The sequence below is a fragment of the Panthera pardus genome, unplaced genomic scaffold, assembly GCF_024362965.1.
Source record: "Panthera pardus isolate Hobbes unplaced genomic scaffold, ASM2436296v1 HiC_scaffold_17, whole genome shotgun sequence".
Lineage (NCBI taxonomy): Eukaryota > Metazoa > Chordata > Mammalia > Carnivora > Felidae > Panthera > Panthera pardus.
In genome coordinates, this window is record NW_026526732.1 from 1,491,831 (window position 1) to 1,505,861 (window position 14,031).

The 14,031-nt window shown below is 51.2% G+C and overlaps 1 protein-coding gene across 5 annotated transcripts in view; it reads right to left on the minus strand.

Annotated features, from left to right (window-relative positions):
• SMOC2 (SPARC related modular calcium binding 2) overlaps positions 1-14,031 on the minus strand; it is a 161,929-nt gene that overhangs the window by 42,031 nt on the left and 105,867 nt on the right. For all 5 annotated transcript variants that reach the window (XM_053904272.1, XM_053904271.1, XM_019412815.2 and 2 more), the window contains one exon: positions 4,693-4,879. In XM_053904272.1, coding sequence (XP_053760247.1) covers positions 4,693-4,879 — 187 coding nt within the window. The remainder of the gene's footprint in view (positions 1-4,692; positions 4,880-14,031) is intronic.

Consider the following 14,031-nt stretch of genomic DNA (forward strand, 5'->3'; position numbering starts at 1 on the left):
CCTGCCTCCCTGAGCACCCACGCGGTCAGCCGGGTCTGGAAAGAGTCTTGGACAGTGTGAGCCGGGGGGAGGGGACGTAGGTGGAATGTTCCGGACCGACCCCTGCTGACTTTCAGGGAAGTGATCGAGGTTCCAGCGTCCCTCCTGCCGTGGTCTCCTTCCTCACTCCGGGAGGAAGGGGCGGGGCACCACGTTTCCTTCTCACAGGTCACTTCGGGTTCCTCTTTCTCTTTGCTGTTTTGTTTTCCCGCCACAGGGAACAAAAGAAACTCCAGCGTCTCCCCGGTGCCCAGTCCCGGGGCGGGGGGAAGACCCGCCGCGGCTGGAAGCGCCAGGGGGAACCCGAGCCCCCCGCCCCCCACCCTGAAAAGTCTCTTTGATGCCAGAGAAGTTAACACTCACTCACACAAACGAAACGGACTTTTCAAAACGTTGATTTTGAACCTGAAGCGTCCCCCACGCACTCAGGCGCACAGTTAAGCTGTCACGTTCACACTCGCCTGGAACGCAGTGGGGTTCGGCGTCGACGGCAGCGGGCCCACAGTCACGACACCCTGAGCACAGGCGAGGGGACCCGCCTCAAGCAGGGTGGCCCCCACACCCGGAACCGCAGCGGGCACAGGGGAGCCAAAAGCCACCCAGAGAGAGCACGCGAAAGCAGCCAGCGGTCGAGGGATTGCTGCTAAGCTCCCGTTCTCACGGGTGACGTTTGCAGAACTCGCGGTCTCTATCGCAGGCTCCGGTCCGTGTCCGCGGGCTGGAACAGGCTGGAACCGGTGCCCGTGCGAGAACGGACACCATCACAGCTGACGGCCGCGTGGGGAGCCGAGCAAGCGCCCCCGCTGCTGACGGGACAGGCGGGAGCTGGGGACGGAACTCCCGGCGGACAGTCAAGTGCCCGGCCACTGAGGGCACGTCCCGTTTGCAGGAGTAGCAGGGGGTGCCCCTCGGGGACAGCCACGGGCCGCTCTGCGGGGTCAGAGGCCAACCCACGACGTGGACTCTGTGCGGAGCCCTCCGCGTGGCAGTCCCCCGCTCCGAGCCTTTCTTTGAAGCGGCCTGGAAGCCAGCCACGCTCGTCCTTCCGGCTTGGTCCCAGGGTTCACTGGAGAGCTCTTAAGAATCCTACACGTGCGGATTCAAAAATGTATACTTAAATGACAGCATTCTGCCTCTTTTAAGAGGATGGTGACACGCCGTAACTTGCGGAAATGGCGATCTCAAGGAACAGAATTAACGCCTTTGAAGTCTCAAGTAAAAACAAATCTCAAACTCAGTGTTTACGCCCCTCACATTCTTTTCAATAGCGTTTCGCTCACTTGTGCGAAGTAAAAATGAGCATCTCTCGACCGTCTGCTTGCCCGTCAGATACCAGGCTCTCCGCTGGGGAGGAGGGTGATTTCGCGTGCACTTGGCCAGTGACAGAGTCGGGCTCTGGGGTGGGGAATGGGGGGGCTGCCCTACTGCGAGGTAAGAACAGCCTGAAGTCTGGGGCCCCTGGGTGGCTCAGTCAGGTAAGCGTCCGACGTTGGCTCAGGTCACGATCCTACGCTTCGTGAGTTCGAGCCCCGCGTCAGGTTCTGTGCTGACAGCCCAGAGCCCGGAGCCTGCTTCGGATTCTGTGTCTCCCTCTCTCTGCCCCTCCCCTGCTTGCACTCTGTCTCCCCAAAATAAATAAATATTAAAAAAAAAAAAAGAAAAGAAAAGAACAGCCTGAAGTCTAATGGCAGATGGGCGAATGCTTCATCGGCCATCAGGAAAGTGAAAGACAGATGGCTCTGCTCTGGGAGCTAATGTAGGAGCTGGCCATCAGCCCGATCCACGCTTAGTCGGATAATCGGATAGCCCACTCAGCTCTCCCCACTATGAAGCAGGGGCCGGCTGGAACCCGCCCCTCTCCTCCCAGATCCCACTGGACCACGCATGGGCGTGGGCTCACGCGGGTGCCTGGGCCCCGGCCCACAGGGAATCACCACTCTACAGCCAAGATGCCAGTTCTGACACCAAAAGGCAGGAGAACCAAGAGGCACGTCTGCGCGTCGCCCAACCCGTTTCTGCCCCGATGATCATCCGAACCAGAAATTCTGTGCTGGACGGAAGCCACTCTCCACGCTGGCAGGCAAACACGTACTTCTACTGTCCCCGGCCCCAACATCCGGGAGTTTTCATTACCTGGCCTGGTGAGACGAGGAAAAGGGAGCTACCTGGCTTACAACGACGGTGCATTTTATTTCTATGCCTTCTCTCTGTCTTGGAGCTTTAAATTACTCTTCCCGTCGGCAAATATAGACGATAACTGAGGGAAAAAACGTGCACCATCTACACAAATATACAGCGAAACTACAAAGTATCTCCCTGGAACTGCTTGTTTCAGAAAATCGTAAGAAAATAGCATCGATGCGACAGAAAGAGGACTTTCTGCAGGCTTCCTGCCCAGTCACAGTACAGCCAGTCGTAGATGTGGGTGAGGCTGGCCCGCAGCTTATCAGATATCCCTTAAGGTGGATAATTTTGATTTCCCAACATCCATGCCTCTCTAGAGATCAGTCTAAACCAGGTCCATTTTTCATGCCAGTCATGAGTTTGCCCGTGGTCGTGCGATCCAGTTCTGGCCAACAATCCATGAATTAAATTTGCTAGGTAACGTTTAGGGAAGGTTGTTTGGACTCCCGGTAAAGAAATGGGCTGTGTATCCTCTGAGCACTGTGGTGTCTGGATGAGATGCCCGGATGCCTGCAGCCATCTTATGACCATGAGAAGAGTCCATTCAAGGCTAAAGACAACACAGCGAGGATGTCAAAGTAAAGTCCTGGGAGATCCTGTGTCATCAGTGACATCACCAAATCGTAGCGTCAACTGAAATGCAGCTTTCTTCATCTCTAATTCTCACCTGAGGTAAACGTGGCCCCTCACTGTTTATGTCCACGGATGGATGACAGACGGATGGACAGATGCACGGATGTACAGGTGGGTGGAGGGATGAGACAGAAATGCAGGCATCCAAAGGGTCTTCCTCACTGGGTTTAATTTAATGCTGTTTCTTGAAACTCAAAGTTCTAAGAGGGAGGTACTCCCTTCTGTAGGCAAATTCTGAGAAAATGAGAACTTGATGCTCTTCTCCCTGAAGTTTTTGAAGCCACGATAAAGTCTGGGCAGAAAGAAATCGGGACAGATGGGAGGGAAGAGGGGTTCCTATATTGCTTGTCTGATTATGATAAAAATGCATACAGGTCCCCTAGGGACGACACCGTAAACCCTGGTCCGGTCATCTCAGAGCCAATACGAGCAGTTCTGGTTTCGACAGCATAAGGATTTCCGTTGGTCAGTGTGAACAAAGCCTCTCCCGGCGAGCCTGGCCCCCGTTTCCGGAGGTGTGGCCGAGGGGCCATCAGGGCAGCAGCACAAGCCCTGGCCTGGGGAGCAAAGGCCCCAACCTAAATGCACAGTGAACAAGCCTGAGTTCTAAAGGCAGAAATACTGCTTCCTGAGAAAGGTTTTTAGGAAACAGTCCCTACACACACGGGCACGGGAACCAAGACAAAGCACTCACGCCAACACCCTAAACAGATTTACGTTCTTCTCAAGCCGTGCAGGGCACACTTGTGTGGACGCTTTCCTGCAGGAGCCGTGTAGTCGCTGAGCCCCACTCTCCGGCCTGCAGGCCTGGGCGGGGGTCTGCTCTGGGCGGGCACGGAAGGCGTGTGGCCAGAACGGGTGCCTCGCTGGCCACCAAGAACCGGCTTGGATGCCACTGTGTTCTTCCAATTTGATCCCTGCTTGTCCCGGACGGGGACCAGGTGTGGGCGCACCGCACGTCGACCAGACGTTTGCGAGCTGGTCACCTGTCCTTCGGCCGCCTGGAATCCACTTGGGCGGCTTCCTCCCCTAAATGTCTCATGGTCACCCTTGAAAGACTGGGGGAAATAATTCCGGAAGCGTCAAAACGCTCACGCCTAGGTGCTAGATACGAAACCAGCGGCCGGATTGGATGACTTTTGAAATATTTTTGTACATCGGCGAATTATCTTATCAATCTACGAAGATTCAAACTCGATTCACGTAACAAAGGACTGCAAACGCATCTTCACTCGTGTCTATCCCAATTCCACGAGCAGTTCGTGCGCTTCGGGCGCGATGACGCAAACGCCTGGCTCAAACTCACGCACAATACGAGGGAATAGATGCGTCTGCATCTCAGACCCTTGAACGGCTCTTGCTGAGCTCGCCTTTAGCACACGGTCTTGATTTTATGCTAAAGAAAGCCATTTGGAAAAAACAAACAGGAAAAAGAAAGCCATCTGGGGCGATCGGTTCTTCCGGCTTAGAAAACGCGGGGCTCCCCGTGCCACAGGCAGAGCAGGGGAAGCCCGCCGTGGACACGCGGCGCATTCTGCCACCCACCCTGCTGGATAGCGAGCCCGCCTGCCCGACTGCAGCCGGCCGGAGTCGGGGCCCGGGAGCCTCAGCCGTCACCGCTCCCCGCTGCACGCTGGCAGCTCCCAGGGGCCGTCGGAGGGGCGGCGTGCTCCAGGTGCCGACGGCCGGAGCCATTCGTGTCCGCGGCAGCCCCACGGCGCTGTCCGGGCAGCAGAGCGAGGTCTGGGGCCGGGCACCCGTGACGGCGGCACCCACAGCAGGCGCGCCTTCCCTGGCCTCCCGCCCGCGCCTCCCGGCCCGCGGGCGCAGCGCTACCTGGTGGACGTGCCGGGGATGGGGCGGCCGGTGTCCACGAGGACGCACCAGCAGTAGCCTGTGGATGGGTGGCACTGCACCGGCTTGTAGAGCCCGCCGTGGGCGCACTCCGGAATCACCACGTTGTCGTTCTTGGGCTGCCTGGCCTCTTCCAGGGCCGACTGCTGCTCCTGGTCGCAGGAGGACACTGGGGACAAAGGACAGAGGCGTGAGCGCAGTGGGTCCCTCGCGGGGCCCGCGGGTGCGACCGGAAGGCTGCAGGAAGCCGGGGAGGAAGGGGCAGAGGCTGGCCAGTCGGAGGGGGGCCGGGTCGGCAGGGCTCAGGGAGGCACGGTGGGCCCAGGTGACCGGCAGCCACCTGTTAAAGGAGGGGCGGCTCTGGGTGCACGACGATCCGGACGGCAGCATCGGCCTGTGGTCCCGCACCCAGGTTTCAGTCCAGGTTGTAAAAACTGAGGCCGTTTGTCAGTATTTGCAAACTTACTTTTTTTTTTTTTTTTTTGCAAATCAGTGCTGGACTTTTAATTATCAATTAGTTTCTACTTTCAATTTTGTCACCAACTTTTATTTAAGATGACGCTGAAGCAAAGGACGTGAAAGTACACAAGCCCAGCTTATGTCCGAAAACTGAGGAACCCAGTCTCGGCAGACGGCCTGGGGCCACACGGCTGCGACAGCCACAGGGCGTGTCCACGGCACACGATGGCACCGGTGACTGTGGAAAATGCTTGCTGCTAACGGTGACAGAGGCACAATCTCACGGCATCCACCACTCATGTAACAAGCAGCTGCTCGTAGGGTTTTCCAAGGGCCAGACCTGCCCTAATTCATTTCGTGGGCTTTCTCAGGCAGCCATTTGGCAGATGAGAAAACAGAGGCACGGATAAGCCACTTGGGGAAGGCCACGCGGCTAGGAAGGGGCTGACCCAGAGCTCAGATCCAGACCCGTCAAACTCAGAAGCACAAGGTCTGACCGGTTTGTCAGCCTGCACCCGTCCGACCTCCAGGCAGATGCGGTTCTCTCGCCCCCTGTGTGACACTGACTTCAATATGCCTCCTGGGGGCACCAGGGGGGCTCGGGAGGTAAAGCGTTCGACTCTGGATTTCGGCTCATGATCTCACAGTTCGTGAGTTTGAGCCCCACATTGGGCTCTGGGCTGCCAGTATGGAGCCTGCTTGGGATTCCCTCTCTCTCCCTCTCTCTCTCTGCCCCTCCCCTGCTCATGCACACTCTCTCTCTCTCTCTCTCAAAATAATTAAATATTTATAAATAAATAAATAAGCCATCTGGAAAACAGTATGGAGGTTCTTCAAAAAAGTTAAAAACAGAACTACCCTATAATCCAGCAACCGCACTACTAGGTATTTATGCAAAGAATACCAAAACACGAGTTCAAAGGGATACATGCCCTTGGATGTTTATAGCAGCGTTATCGACAATCGTCAAATGATGGAAAGAGCCCAAGGTGTCGATCGATGGATGAACGGATAAGGAATATGTGGTACATGTACACAATGGAATACTACTCGGCCATAAAAAAGAATGGAATCTTTCCGTCCCGTTTGTAACAACGTGGATGGAGTTAGAATGTATTATGCTCCGTAAAATACGTCAGTCAGAGAAAGACAAACATCAGATGATTTCCCTCACATGTAGAATTTAAGACACAAAGAGAATGAACACGGGGTGAGAGAGAGACAGGAGAACCAAGAACCAGACTCTCAACTACGGAGAACATACCGACGGCCACCAGAGGGAGGGAGGTGGGCAGCAGGTGCGACCCGGGTGCTGAATCACTATATCACACACCAGGGGTTAACTAACCCGAATTTACATGAAGATGTGGAGGACAAACAGCTCTGCAAGCAAGCCGACTGCACGGGGCTATCCGCACTCCAGCACCCCCACAAGGTGAGTGCGGTCTACTCCATAATCCTCAGAGGGTAAGGAACTCGAGCCCAACAAAGTAAAACCTGGGGAGCACTTTATCCTTCGCTGTAGAGTCACACACGGTCTGAAATGCAATCTAGAAATGGTCAGCATATTCCAAACACTCCTGTTCTGGATAATTCCGGCCTAGACACAAAAGGGTAAAAATTAACACCGGCAAATTAAATCTCCCTCCTCCCCCATTTTAAAGAATTCCAAATGTGTGCGCTTGTCTGCACTTTGTCTTCGCAGTGGGCTTTCTCCGGGAGGGCCTCTGACCACTCAGCCCCTCGAGAGGACATGCGGAGACCCGGCCACTCACCCCCTGACCCCAGGAGGCTCGAGGTCAAGGCCGATCACAGAAGTGTCGGAGGTGGGACCGGTCAGGCTCTCACTCACGGAATCACTGCAGAGAACAGAGCCCTGTGTCCCCGGGCACATACGTGGCTAACGGTAGGGCGGCTCCGGGCCCCCCAGGGCTGTGGGCCCTCTCCCCCTGAGCTGCCCTGAGGGACCCCAGGCCCACAGCCCCGGGAACACACCCGTCCTCCGCCTGAGCTTCTCTATGGAATCGAGTAATGGCATTCTTTTGCCTTCGCATTTCTCCAAAGGAAGGAAACGGAGAGAACGATGCCTTGAGTGGATATAAAATCTTTATAGCACTTTCCTGCTTATGAAGCCATTTTCCATAAACCACGCTTTAGTCTGTTCGGAACCAGCTGACTGCAGTTCACAGGGACTTTGCGACTGTCGACGTAACATCGAGCAGGTGGGACCGCCGAGAAGCTGAGAAAGAATGTGCCGTGGGGGACCAGCACCCAACTCAGGGGGTCCCACGAGGATGAAGGAGGTTAGATGCACGAGCGGAGCACGAGGACCGTGCTTCCCAAGTGTCAGCTGGGATGGCCTGGCACCAACAGGCCCTCGAGGAACTGCTCTTTTTCTTTTTAATTTTTTTAACGTTTATTTATTTTTGAGACAGAGAGAGACAGAGCATGAACGGGGGAGGGTCAGAGAGAGGGAGACACAGAATCTGAAACAGGCTTCAGGCTCCGAGCTGCCAGCACAGAGCCCGACGCGGGGCTCGAACTCACGGACCGCGAGATCATGACCTGAGCCGAAGTCGGCCGCTTAACCGACTGAGCCACCCAGGCGCCCCTAGGAACCACTCTTTAGATGATAAGCGGTTCTGGTATCGACAGTGAGAGAAGGACCCAGGTTGCAGTTCCTGTGGCCACTCCAATTACAACACGAGGACCCCGATGTGTGGAATTTCGTGACTTGTCCCTTACCGACTGTATTGCCAAATGCTAGGAGACTTGTTAAAAACCATACAAATTTCCGTGTACCCCCTCGAAAAAAACATTCACATGTTGCGTTTCAGACCCTCCTCTGTGTTCCCACTAGAAAGTGTTTTCCCTGCCGTGGCCTCCTGGGCCGGACGCAGACTCCTGAAACCGGATGAGCACGACTGCGGCTTCATCAATCAGCGTATCTGTCCAGGTGGACATTTTGTAGGATAATCAGAGAGGCCATAAATCATTCCAATGTCACAGTAGATGCCAAAATCACGGTCATGAGCAAGAGGGAGAAGGAAAACCTTGGTCTCTGGGTGCACAGCACACTTCCTGTTCCCAACAGCCAGTGCTCTGGTCCCGGTACAGAAACCCTGGGACCCAGAAGGTCCTAGCGGCAAGCGCTCCGGGCCGAGTACAGAAATGGCCCGATCCGCCCCGAGTGCAGGGTGCGGACTCCTGCCCCGGGCACAGCCGTGCCTACTTGGATGCCGTGTCCCTGGCACGTGAACACAAAGGAGGCCGGGAGAAGGTCTCCGCGGGACTGTCCAGACCACAGGAACCCACTCCGGGACCCTGGGGAACACTTGGCTGTGCAACTCCCACTCTTCGAGGCCTCCAAGTATTTCCAATAAATCCCCTGTGGCTCCACTTACCCAGAATCAGAGTTTTTTGGCTGTATATTAAGTCCTTTAAGCAACAATGTTCTGATCCTAAAATAGCCCAACATTAGGATCGGGCATTTGGTTTTCATTTCAACAATAACACTCCAACGATCGGGGTACCCGACGCACCTGGCTGAAGGTCCCGTCAGGCACTGTTCCAGGTGCCGGCGAGGCAACCCACGCGACGCGGGTGATTTCTAAAGATGTAATTCAGCTCTAATCCACAACAATAACTCACGGCCACTGCATCTCTTATAACGCCACCACGCAGCTCTTTTAAAATTTTAATCTGTTCCCTGTAAGTTCTGTCGTCTTCTGCATATGCTGGAGTTCGCTCAGCAAATACACAGCTCCATAAATAAAATCCATCCATGCTCACATGGTCATCATAAAGGAGCTTTCGCTCCAACCACAACTTGGAAACTGGCAAGAAGAAAGGGGCAGTGATTGGCACTTGTGGCCCGCATTGCCCCGTGAGTCACTTCAGACCATGAGAAGTCACTAGGGAAGGTAGAGCAGAGCCACACCTCTCAGAGGAAACCCTCAGAGCAGTTAGCCCAGGACTACCAGGACTCACACACTTGGGAGAAGAGCTGATTCCCAGCACGCACCCTGGAAAACACGCTGCTCACTGTGAACGTCCACTTGGTTCCTTTCCAGAAGTTTTATTAGTGAACAGAATTTATGGTGTGATTATTTGGGCACAAAATACTTCTCAAGCTCTATCCAAGGACATTCTGTATCTATAGAAATGGTTCTGGGAAATTCTCGAAATGTCCCTTTGGGGTATTTTATTTCATATTTGAAGGTTCATCACAAGCAAAGTAAGATTAAGTCAACAATCTCTTATAATTTGCCAAGAACGTTGTAAAATATAGAAGATATTATAGCTGAGTCAGAAGAAATCTCGTGTTGGTTGCATAAACATCCTGGTCAGTTAGAAATGTTAAATTAAGCAATTTTATTTGGTAAATCTGGCTCCATGTGGGGAATTCAAACTTGTTGGAGAAATGCAGTTCTGTGTTCCATTGCTAAGGGCCATGATGAAGGAAGAAGGCCTTTAGACAAACCGATGACAACCCCTGGGAACAGAGGCTAAACAGAAACTCGATTTCTGCTTTGGAAAGTGGCTCTCCCTCCCTAAGGCAGCACCAGCCCCAGGGGACCTGACCTCGGCTCACGCTGGGGCCACAGGGAGATGACACAGACACCCTTTGTTCATAAAGGGCATGAAGCACTTATAAGTGGAGATAAACATGGAACAAAGCTTATTTTACCACAAATCCAGAAACTTTCAAACACTAAAACACAGACACAGGGCTTTAAAAGGGCCCCACAGAAACAGGTTTCAAGGAAGGTCCGGAAACACGTGGAGGGAGGCCCCATAAAGCATTAGGAAAGGAGGCGCCCAGGGAGGGGCGTCTGGGTGGCACAGTGGGTTAAGCATCCAACGTCGGCTCGACTTCGGCTCAGGTCATGACCTCGCGGTTCATGAGTTGGAGCCCTGGGTCGGGCTCTGTGCCGACGATCCTGTCAGCACAGAGCCTGCTTGGAATTCTCTCTCCCTCTCTGCCTCTCCACTGCTTTCTCTCTCTTCCTCTCAAAATAAATAAAGGAAAGGAAAGGAAAGGAAAGGAAAGGAAAGGAAAGGAAAGGAAAGGAAAGGAAAGGAAAGAAGGAAGGAAGGAAGGAAGAAAGAAAGAAAGAAAGAAAGAAAGAAAGAGAATAGAAAACTCCCAGTGCAGCTGTGGGGGCGATGGGACAGGATGGGATGGCTGTTCTGAGCCAGGATGATGTCATTAGGGAAAAGGTCAGGTTCAGGAGTAGGTGTCAGGCCCCCAGCTTTCCTCGGCCCCTCAACCTCTTGTCTGACCAACTTTAGCAAAAATCTAATCCTCACTTAAGCCCATCCTGCCTCCCAGGAGGACTGTGTGACCGAATGGCACAACACCTACAAAGTGATAGGTTCTACACAAACTTGGGAGTATTATTAATGTTGAGCACAAGGTTTACAGAACCCACCGGGCACAGAGACACACACATAAGAGGTCCTATAAAGAACTAGACTCGCAGCCCCAAAGAAAATTTAGATACTTTCAATACCATCCACGTAGAGTTTTTCAATCACATATTCAAGCATCAGAATGGGGAAATCCGAGAGCGCTATTTCTGCCACGCGTCCATCCAGCGCTTTCGGTGTCTGGCCACGGAGACTCCTCTCGACCCTCCAACCTGGCGTATACAACCCGTCATGCCGGCAAAGCTCAACATCCTCCACAAACAAGCAGCCTTCCGTTCAGTTCGTCGAGTCCGTTCTCATCCAGGCCACTGGCTTTCGGTACTCTAGATGGCCCTCCTCTCGCCATGGCTTCGTGGCATGCCATGCTGATACCGTGAGCCACCTGACCCAACATAACTGTGGTGACTGCGCCGCTCTCTCTTCCACAATCCGTTCCATCTACGCTCGTGCGGTTCCACGCAGGTGCATTTGTGCCCGACTCCACGTGCTTGCCAACGTGTGTGGCTCAGACACGTGGCCTCCTGGGCCACGCACCCCGTGCCGAGCAGATTCCTCAGAAGTAATTAGCACTTTGGAGGTAATCTGCCTCAGTACTTTTTCATGAAAATATTAAAGTAGAAACATGAGTGCAACGCCAACTTGTCTCCGTAAATTTTCATTTCTACAGTCGTATAACCACCCTGTGCTTTTAGAAAACTACCTCTGCAAATTTGGTGGGATTAAAAAAAATTACTTAGCTTTTAAAATTATTTTATCTCCCAAGCCATCAATAGATTTCAGTGACTTATAATGCGTCTGAAAGTGTGTTCAAATAATCTGACGACCAGAGGGAAGTCAGATTATAACAAATGGCTGCAGGACATTTTTGAACTTAAAGAAAAAAAAAAAAAAGCACTTAGTTAATGATCTCATCAAGTATGCCCCACTTGATTTTAGTATGATGATGCCCCAAATGCATTTAAAGAAATTACATCCATTCCAAAAAACAGACAGACAAGAGACCTTTGGGTTCGGCCATATTTCATGGGTATGCAGGCTGCAGCAGTAAGTTTTGGCTAGCTCACCTTCCAAGAGTTTCACGTTAATATTTAGGGTTTCGCTGCTTACTTTTCGACAGGCACAGAATCCTGGGAAGCTTTCTAAAAAGCAAAATATTTGACGCTGTTGCCCATTGCATGCCCACCACCACAGATGCAGAATTGTAACACCAGCAGGTCAACAGGCGGTTCCAGTCCTCTTCTTGATTCTGAGTTTCCTCTGTTCCGCCCTTAGCTGTCGGCACAGTTTGCAAGGACGCCACTCCAGGTCCCAAATTCTCCACAACAGGGTTTCCGTTGTTTGTGTCGTGGGGGAGAGTGACGCCCAGATGGTGGGTGGCTGGATGGTTATTGTTGTTCTTTGTAAAGGGACCCTGTGTCCCTTTATCCACATGATAATCTGCTCTTGGAACATTCTGTTTTCCCAGACACACCTCATATTAAAGAATCACATAAATTCGCCATTCAACAGCAGCCAACGCCATAAGGGTTCTTCAGAAACGATTTGCAGGTATTGAAAGTGTGCCCATACATTACCCTAATGGCTCTTGCTTATTGTATTTGCATTAATTCGTATCGAGTTTATACTGACAGATTCTATTTTCTATTTACTCTCATTTAGTTCTATAAAGGAAGAGACAATGAGGAAAAATTAATTTTCAAAGTCAGCATCGTTACTTAAATCTCTGGCAATCCTCCCCAAAATATGGGGCAGGTTGCATGATGTGAAGTAGAGAAGACTGAATAAGATATGAAGAAACACAGAGTCAAGACTGCTTCGTCCGACCTGGCCCATGGCTTTAGGGAAGTCATGTAAATGATGGCATCGCTTGCCACGTAGTATCACACCAGTCTAACTGCCTCCTGAGAGGGTCAGAGGAGCTAATGGAATAATATAGGAGTGTATGTAGAAAGAAGGATAAGGCGTCTTTCAAAATTGAGGGACTATTTAAAATACTAGAGGGGCGCCTGGGTGGCTCAGTCGGTTGAGCGTCCAACTTCGGCTCAGGTCATGATCTCGCGGCCTGTGAGTTCGAGCCCTGCGTCGGGCTCTGGGCCGACAGCTCGGGGCCTGGAGCCTGCTGCGGATTCTGTGTCTCCCTCTCTTTCCCTCCCCCACTCATGCTCTATCTCTCTCTCTCTGTCAAAAATAAATAACATAAAAAAATTTTTTAAATAAAATAAAATACTAGAAATAATACTCAGTAACTCCTTTAGATGTTTTAATGACATTATACCCTAAATGCAAATGTTTTCAGTTACGGTAAAACTATCCATTTTTATGCAAAGAAAACTTAGGTGTTATTTTTATTAAGGTGAATTACTTCATTCACGAAATGGCAAAACGCCCAGAAAACTGGTATTAGAAGAAAACTTTCTCTATCTGATAAAAAGTATATATATTTTATTTTCTTAATTTTTTAAAGTTTACGTATTGATTTTGAGAGACAGAGAGAGTGAGCAGGGGAGGAGCAGAGAGAGAGGGAGCAAGAGAATGCCAAGCAGGCTCCGCCCTGTCAGCGCAGAGCCTGATGCAGGGCTTGAACTCATGAACCGGGAGATCACGGCCTGAGCTGAAACCAAAAGTTGGACACTTAACCAACTGAGCCACCGGAAAAGCATATATTTTAAAAACGCACAGCTAACATCAGATTGGATGATCAAAGACTTAATGCATTCGCTCTAAGATTGGAAATTGTGTCACCACTTATCATTATACTGGGTGTCCTGGGCAACGTAGTAAAGATAAGAAATAGAAACACAGAAAGATGGGGGGGGGGGATGTAGAACTTTCTCTAATCACACATGACAGGATTATGTACGTAAAAAGAATCTAAAACATCTACAAAGAAAAAACTGCTAGAATTAATAAGTGAATACAGCAAACCCTCAAGACACAATGTCAATAGGCAAAAATCACCTGTCTATGTAGTAGCAAGGAATAACTAGAAAGTACCATTTTTAAAAGGCATTTCCAATACCATCAAAAACATGAAATAAGTTTATGAAAAGATGTGCAAGACATTGAAAAAGCTCTGCTGAGGGAAATGAAAGGAAACCCATACAGGTGGAGAGAGAGGTGCCATGTTCATGGACCAGAAGACTCAGTGATGCTATAACGTTCATTCTTCCCGGACTGTCTGTGGTTTCAACATAACTTCCAACAAATCCCTAAGACGCTCTTTTGTGGAAATTGGCATTTTCATTCTAAAATGTATTTGGAAAATCAAAAGACCTGAAATATCCAAAGCACTCTTTCGAAAGAACAAAGTTGGAGGACTAATATTGCTGCATTTTAAAGGTCATTATAAAGCTGCCTCTCCAGACAGTATGTGACTGAAATCGAGATAGCTAAATAGATAATGGGGAAAAAATGAAGACTTCATAAACA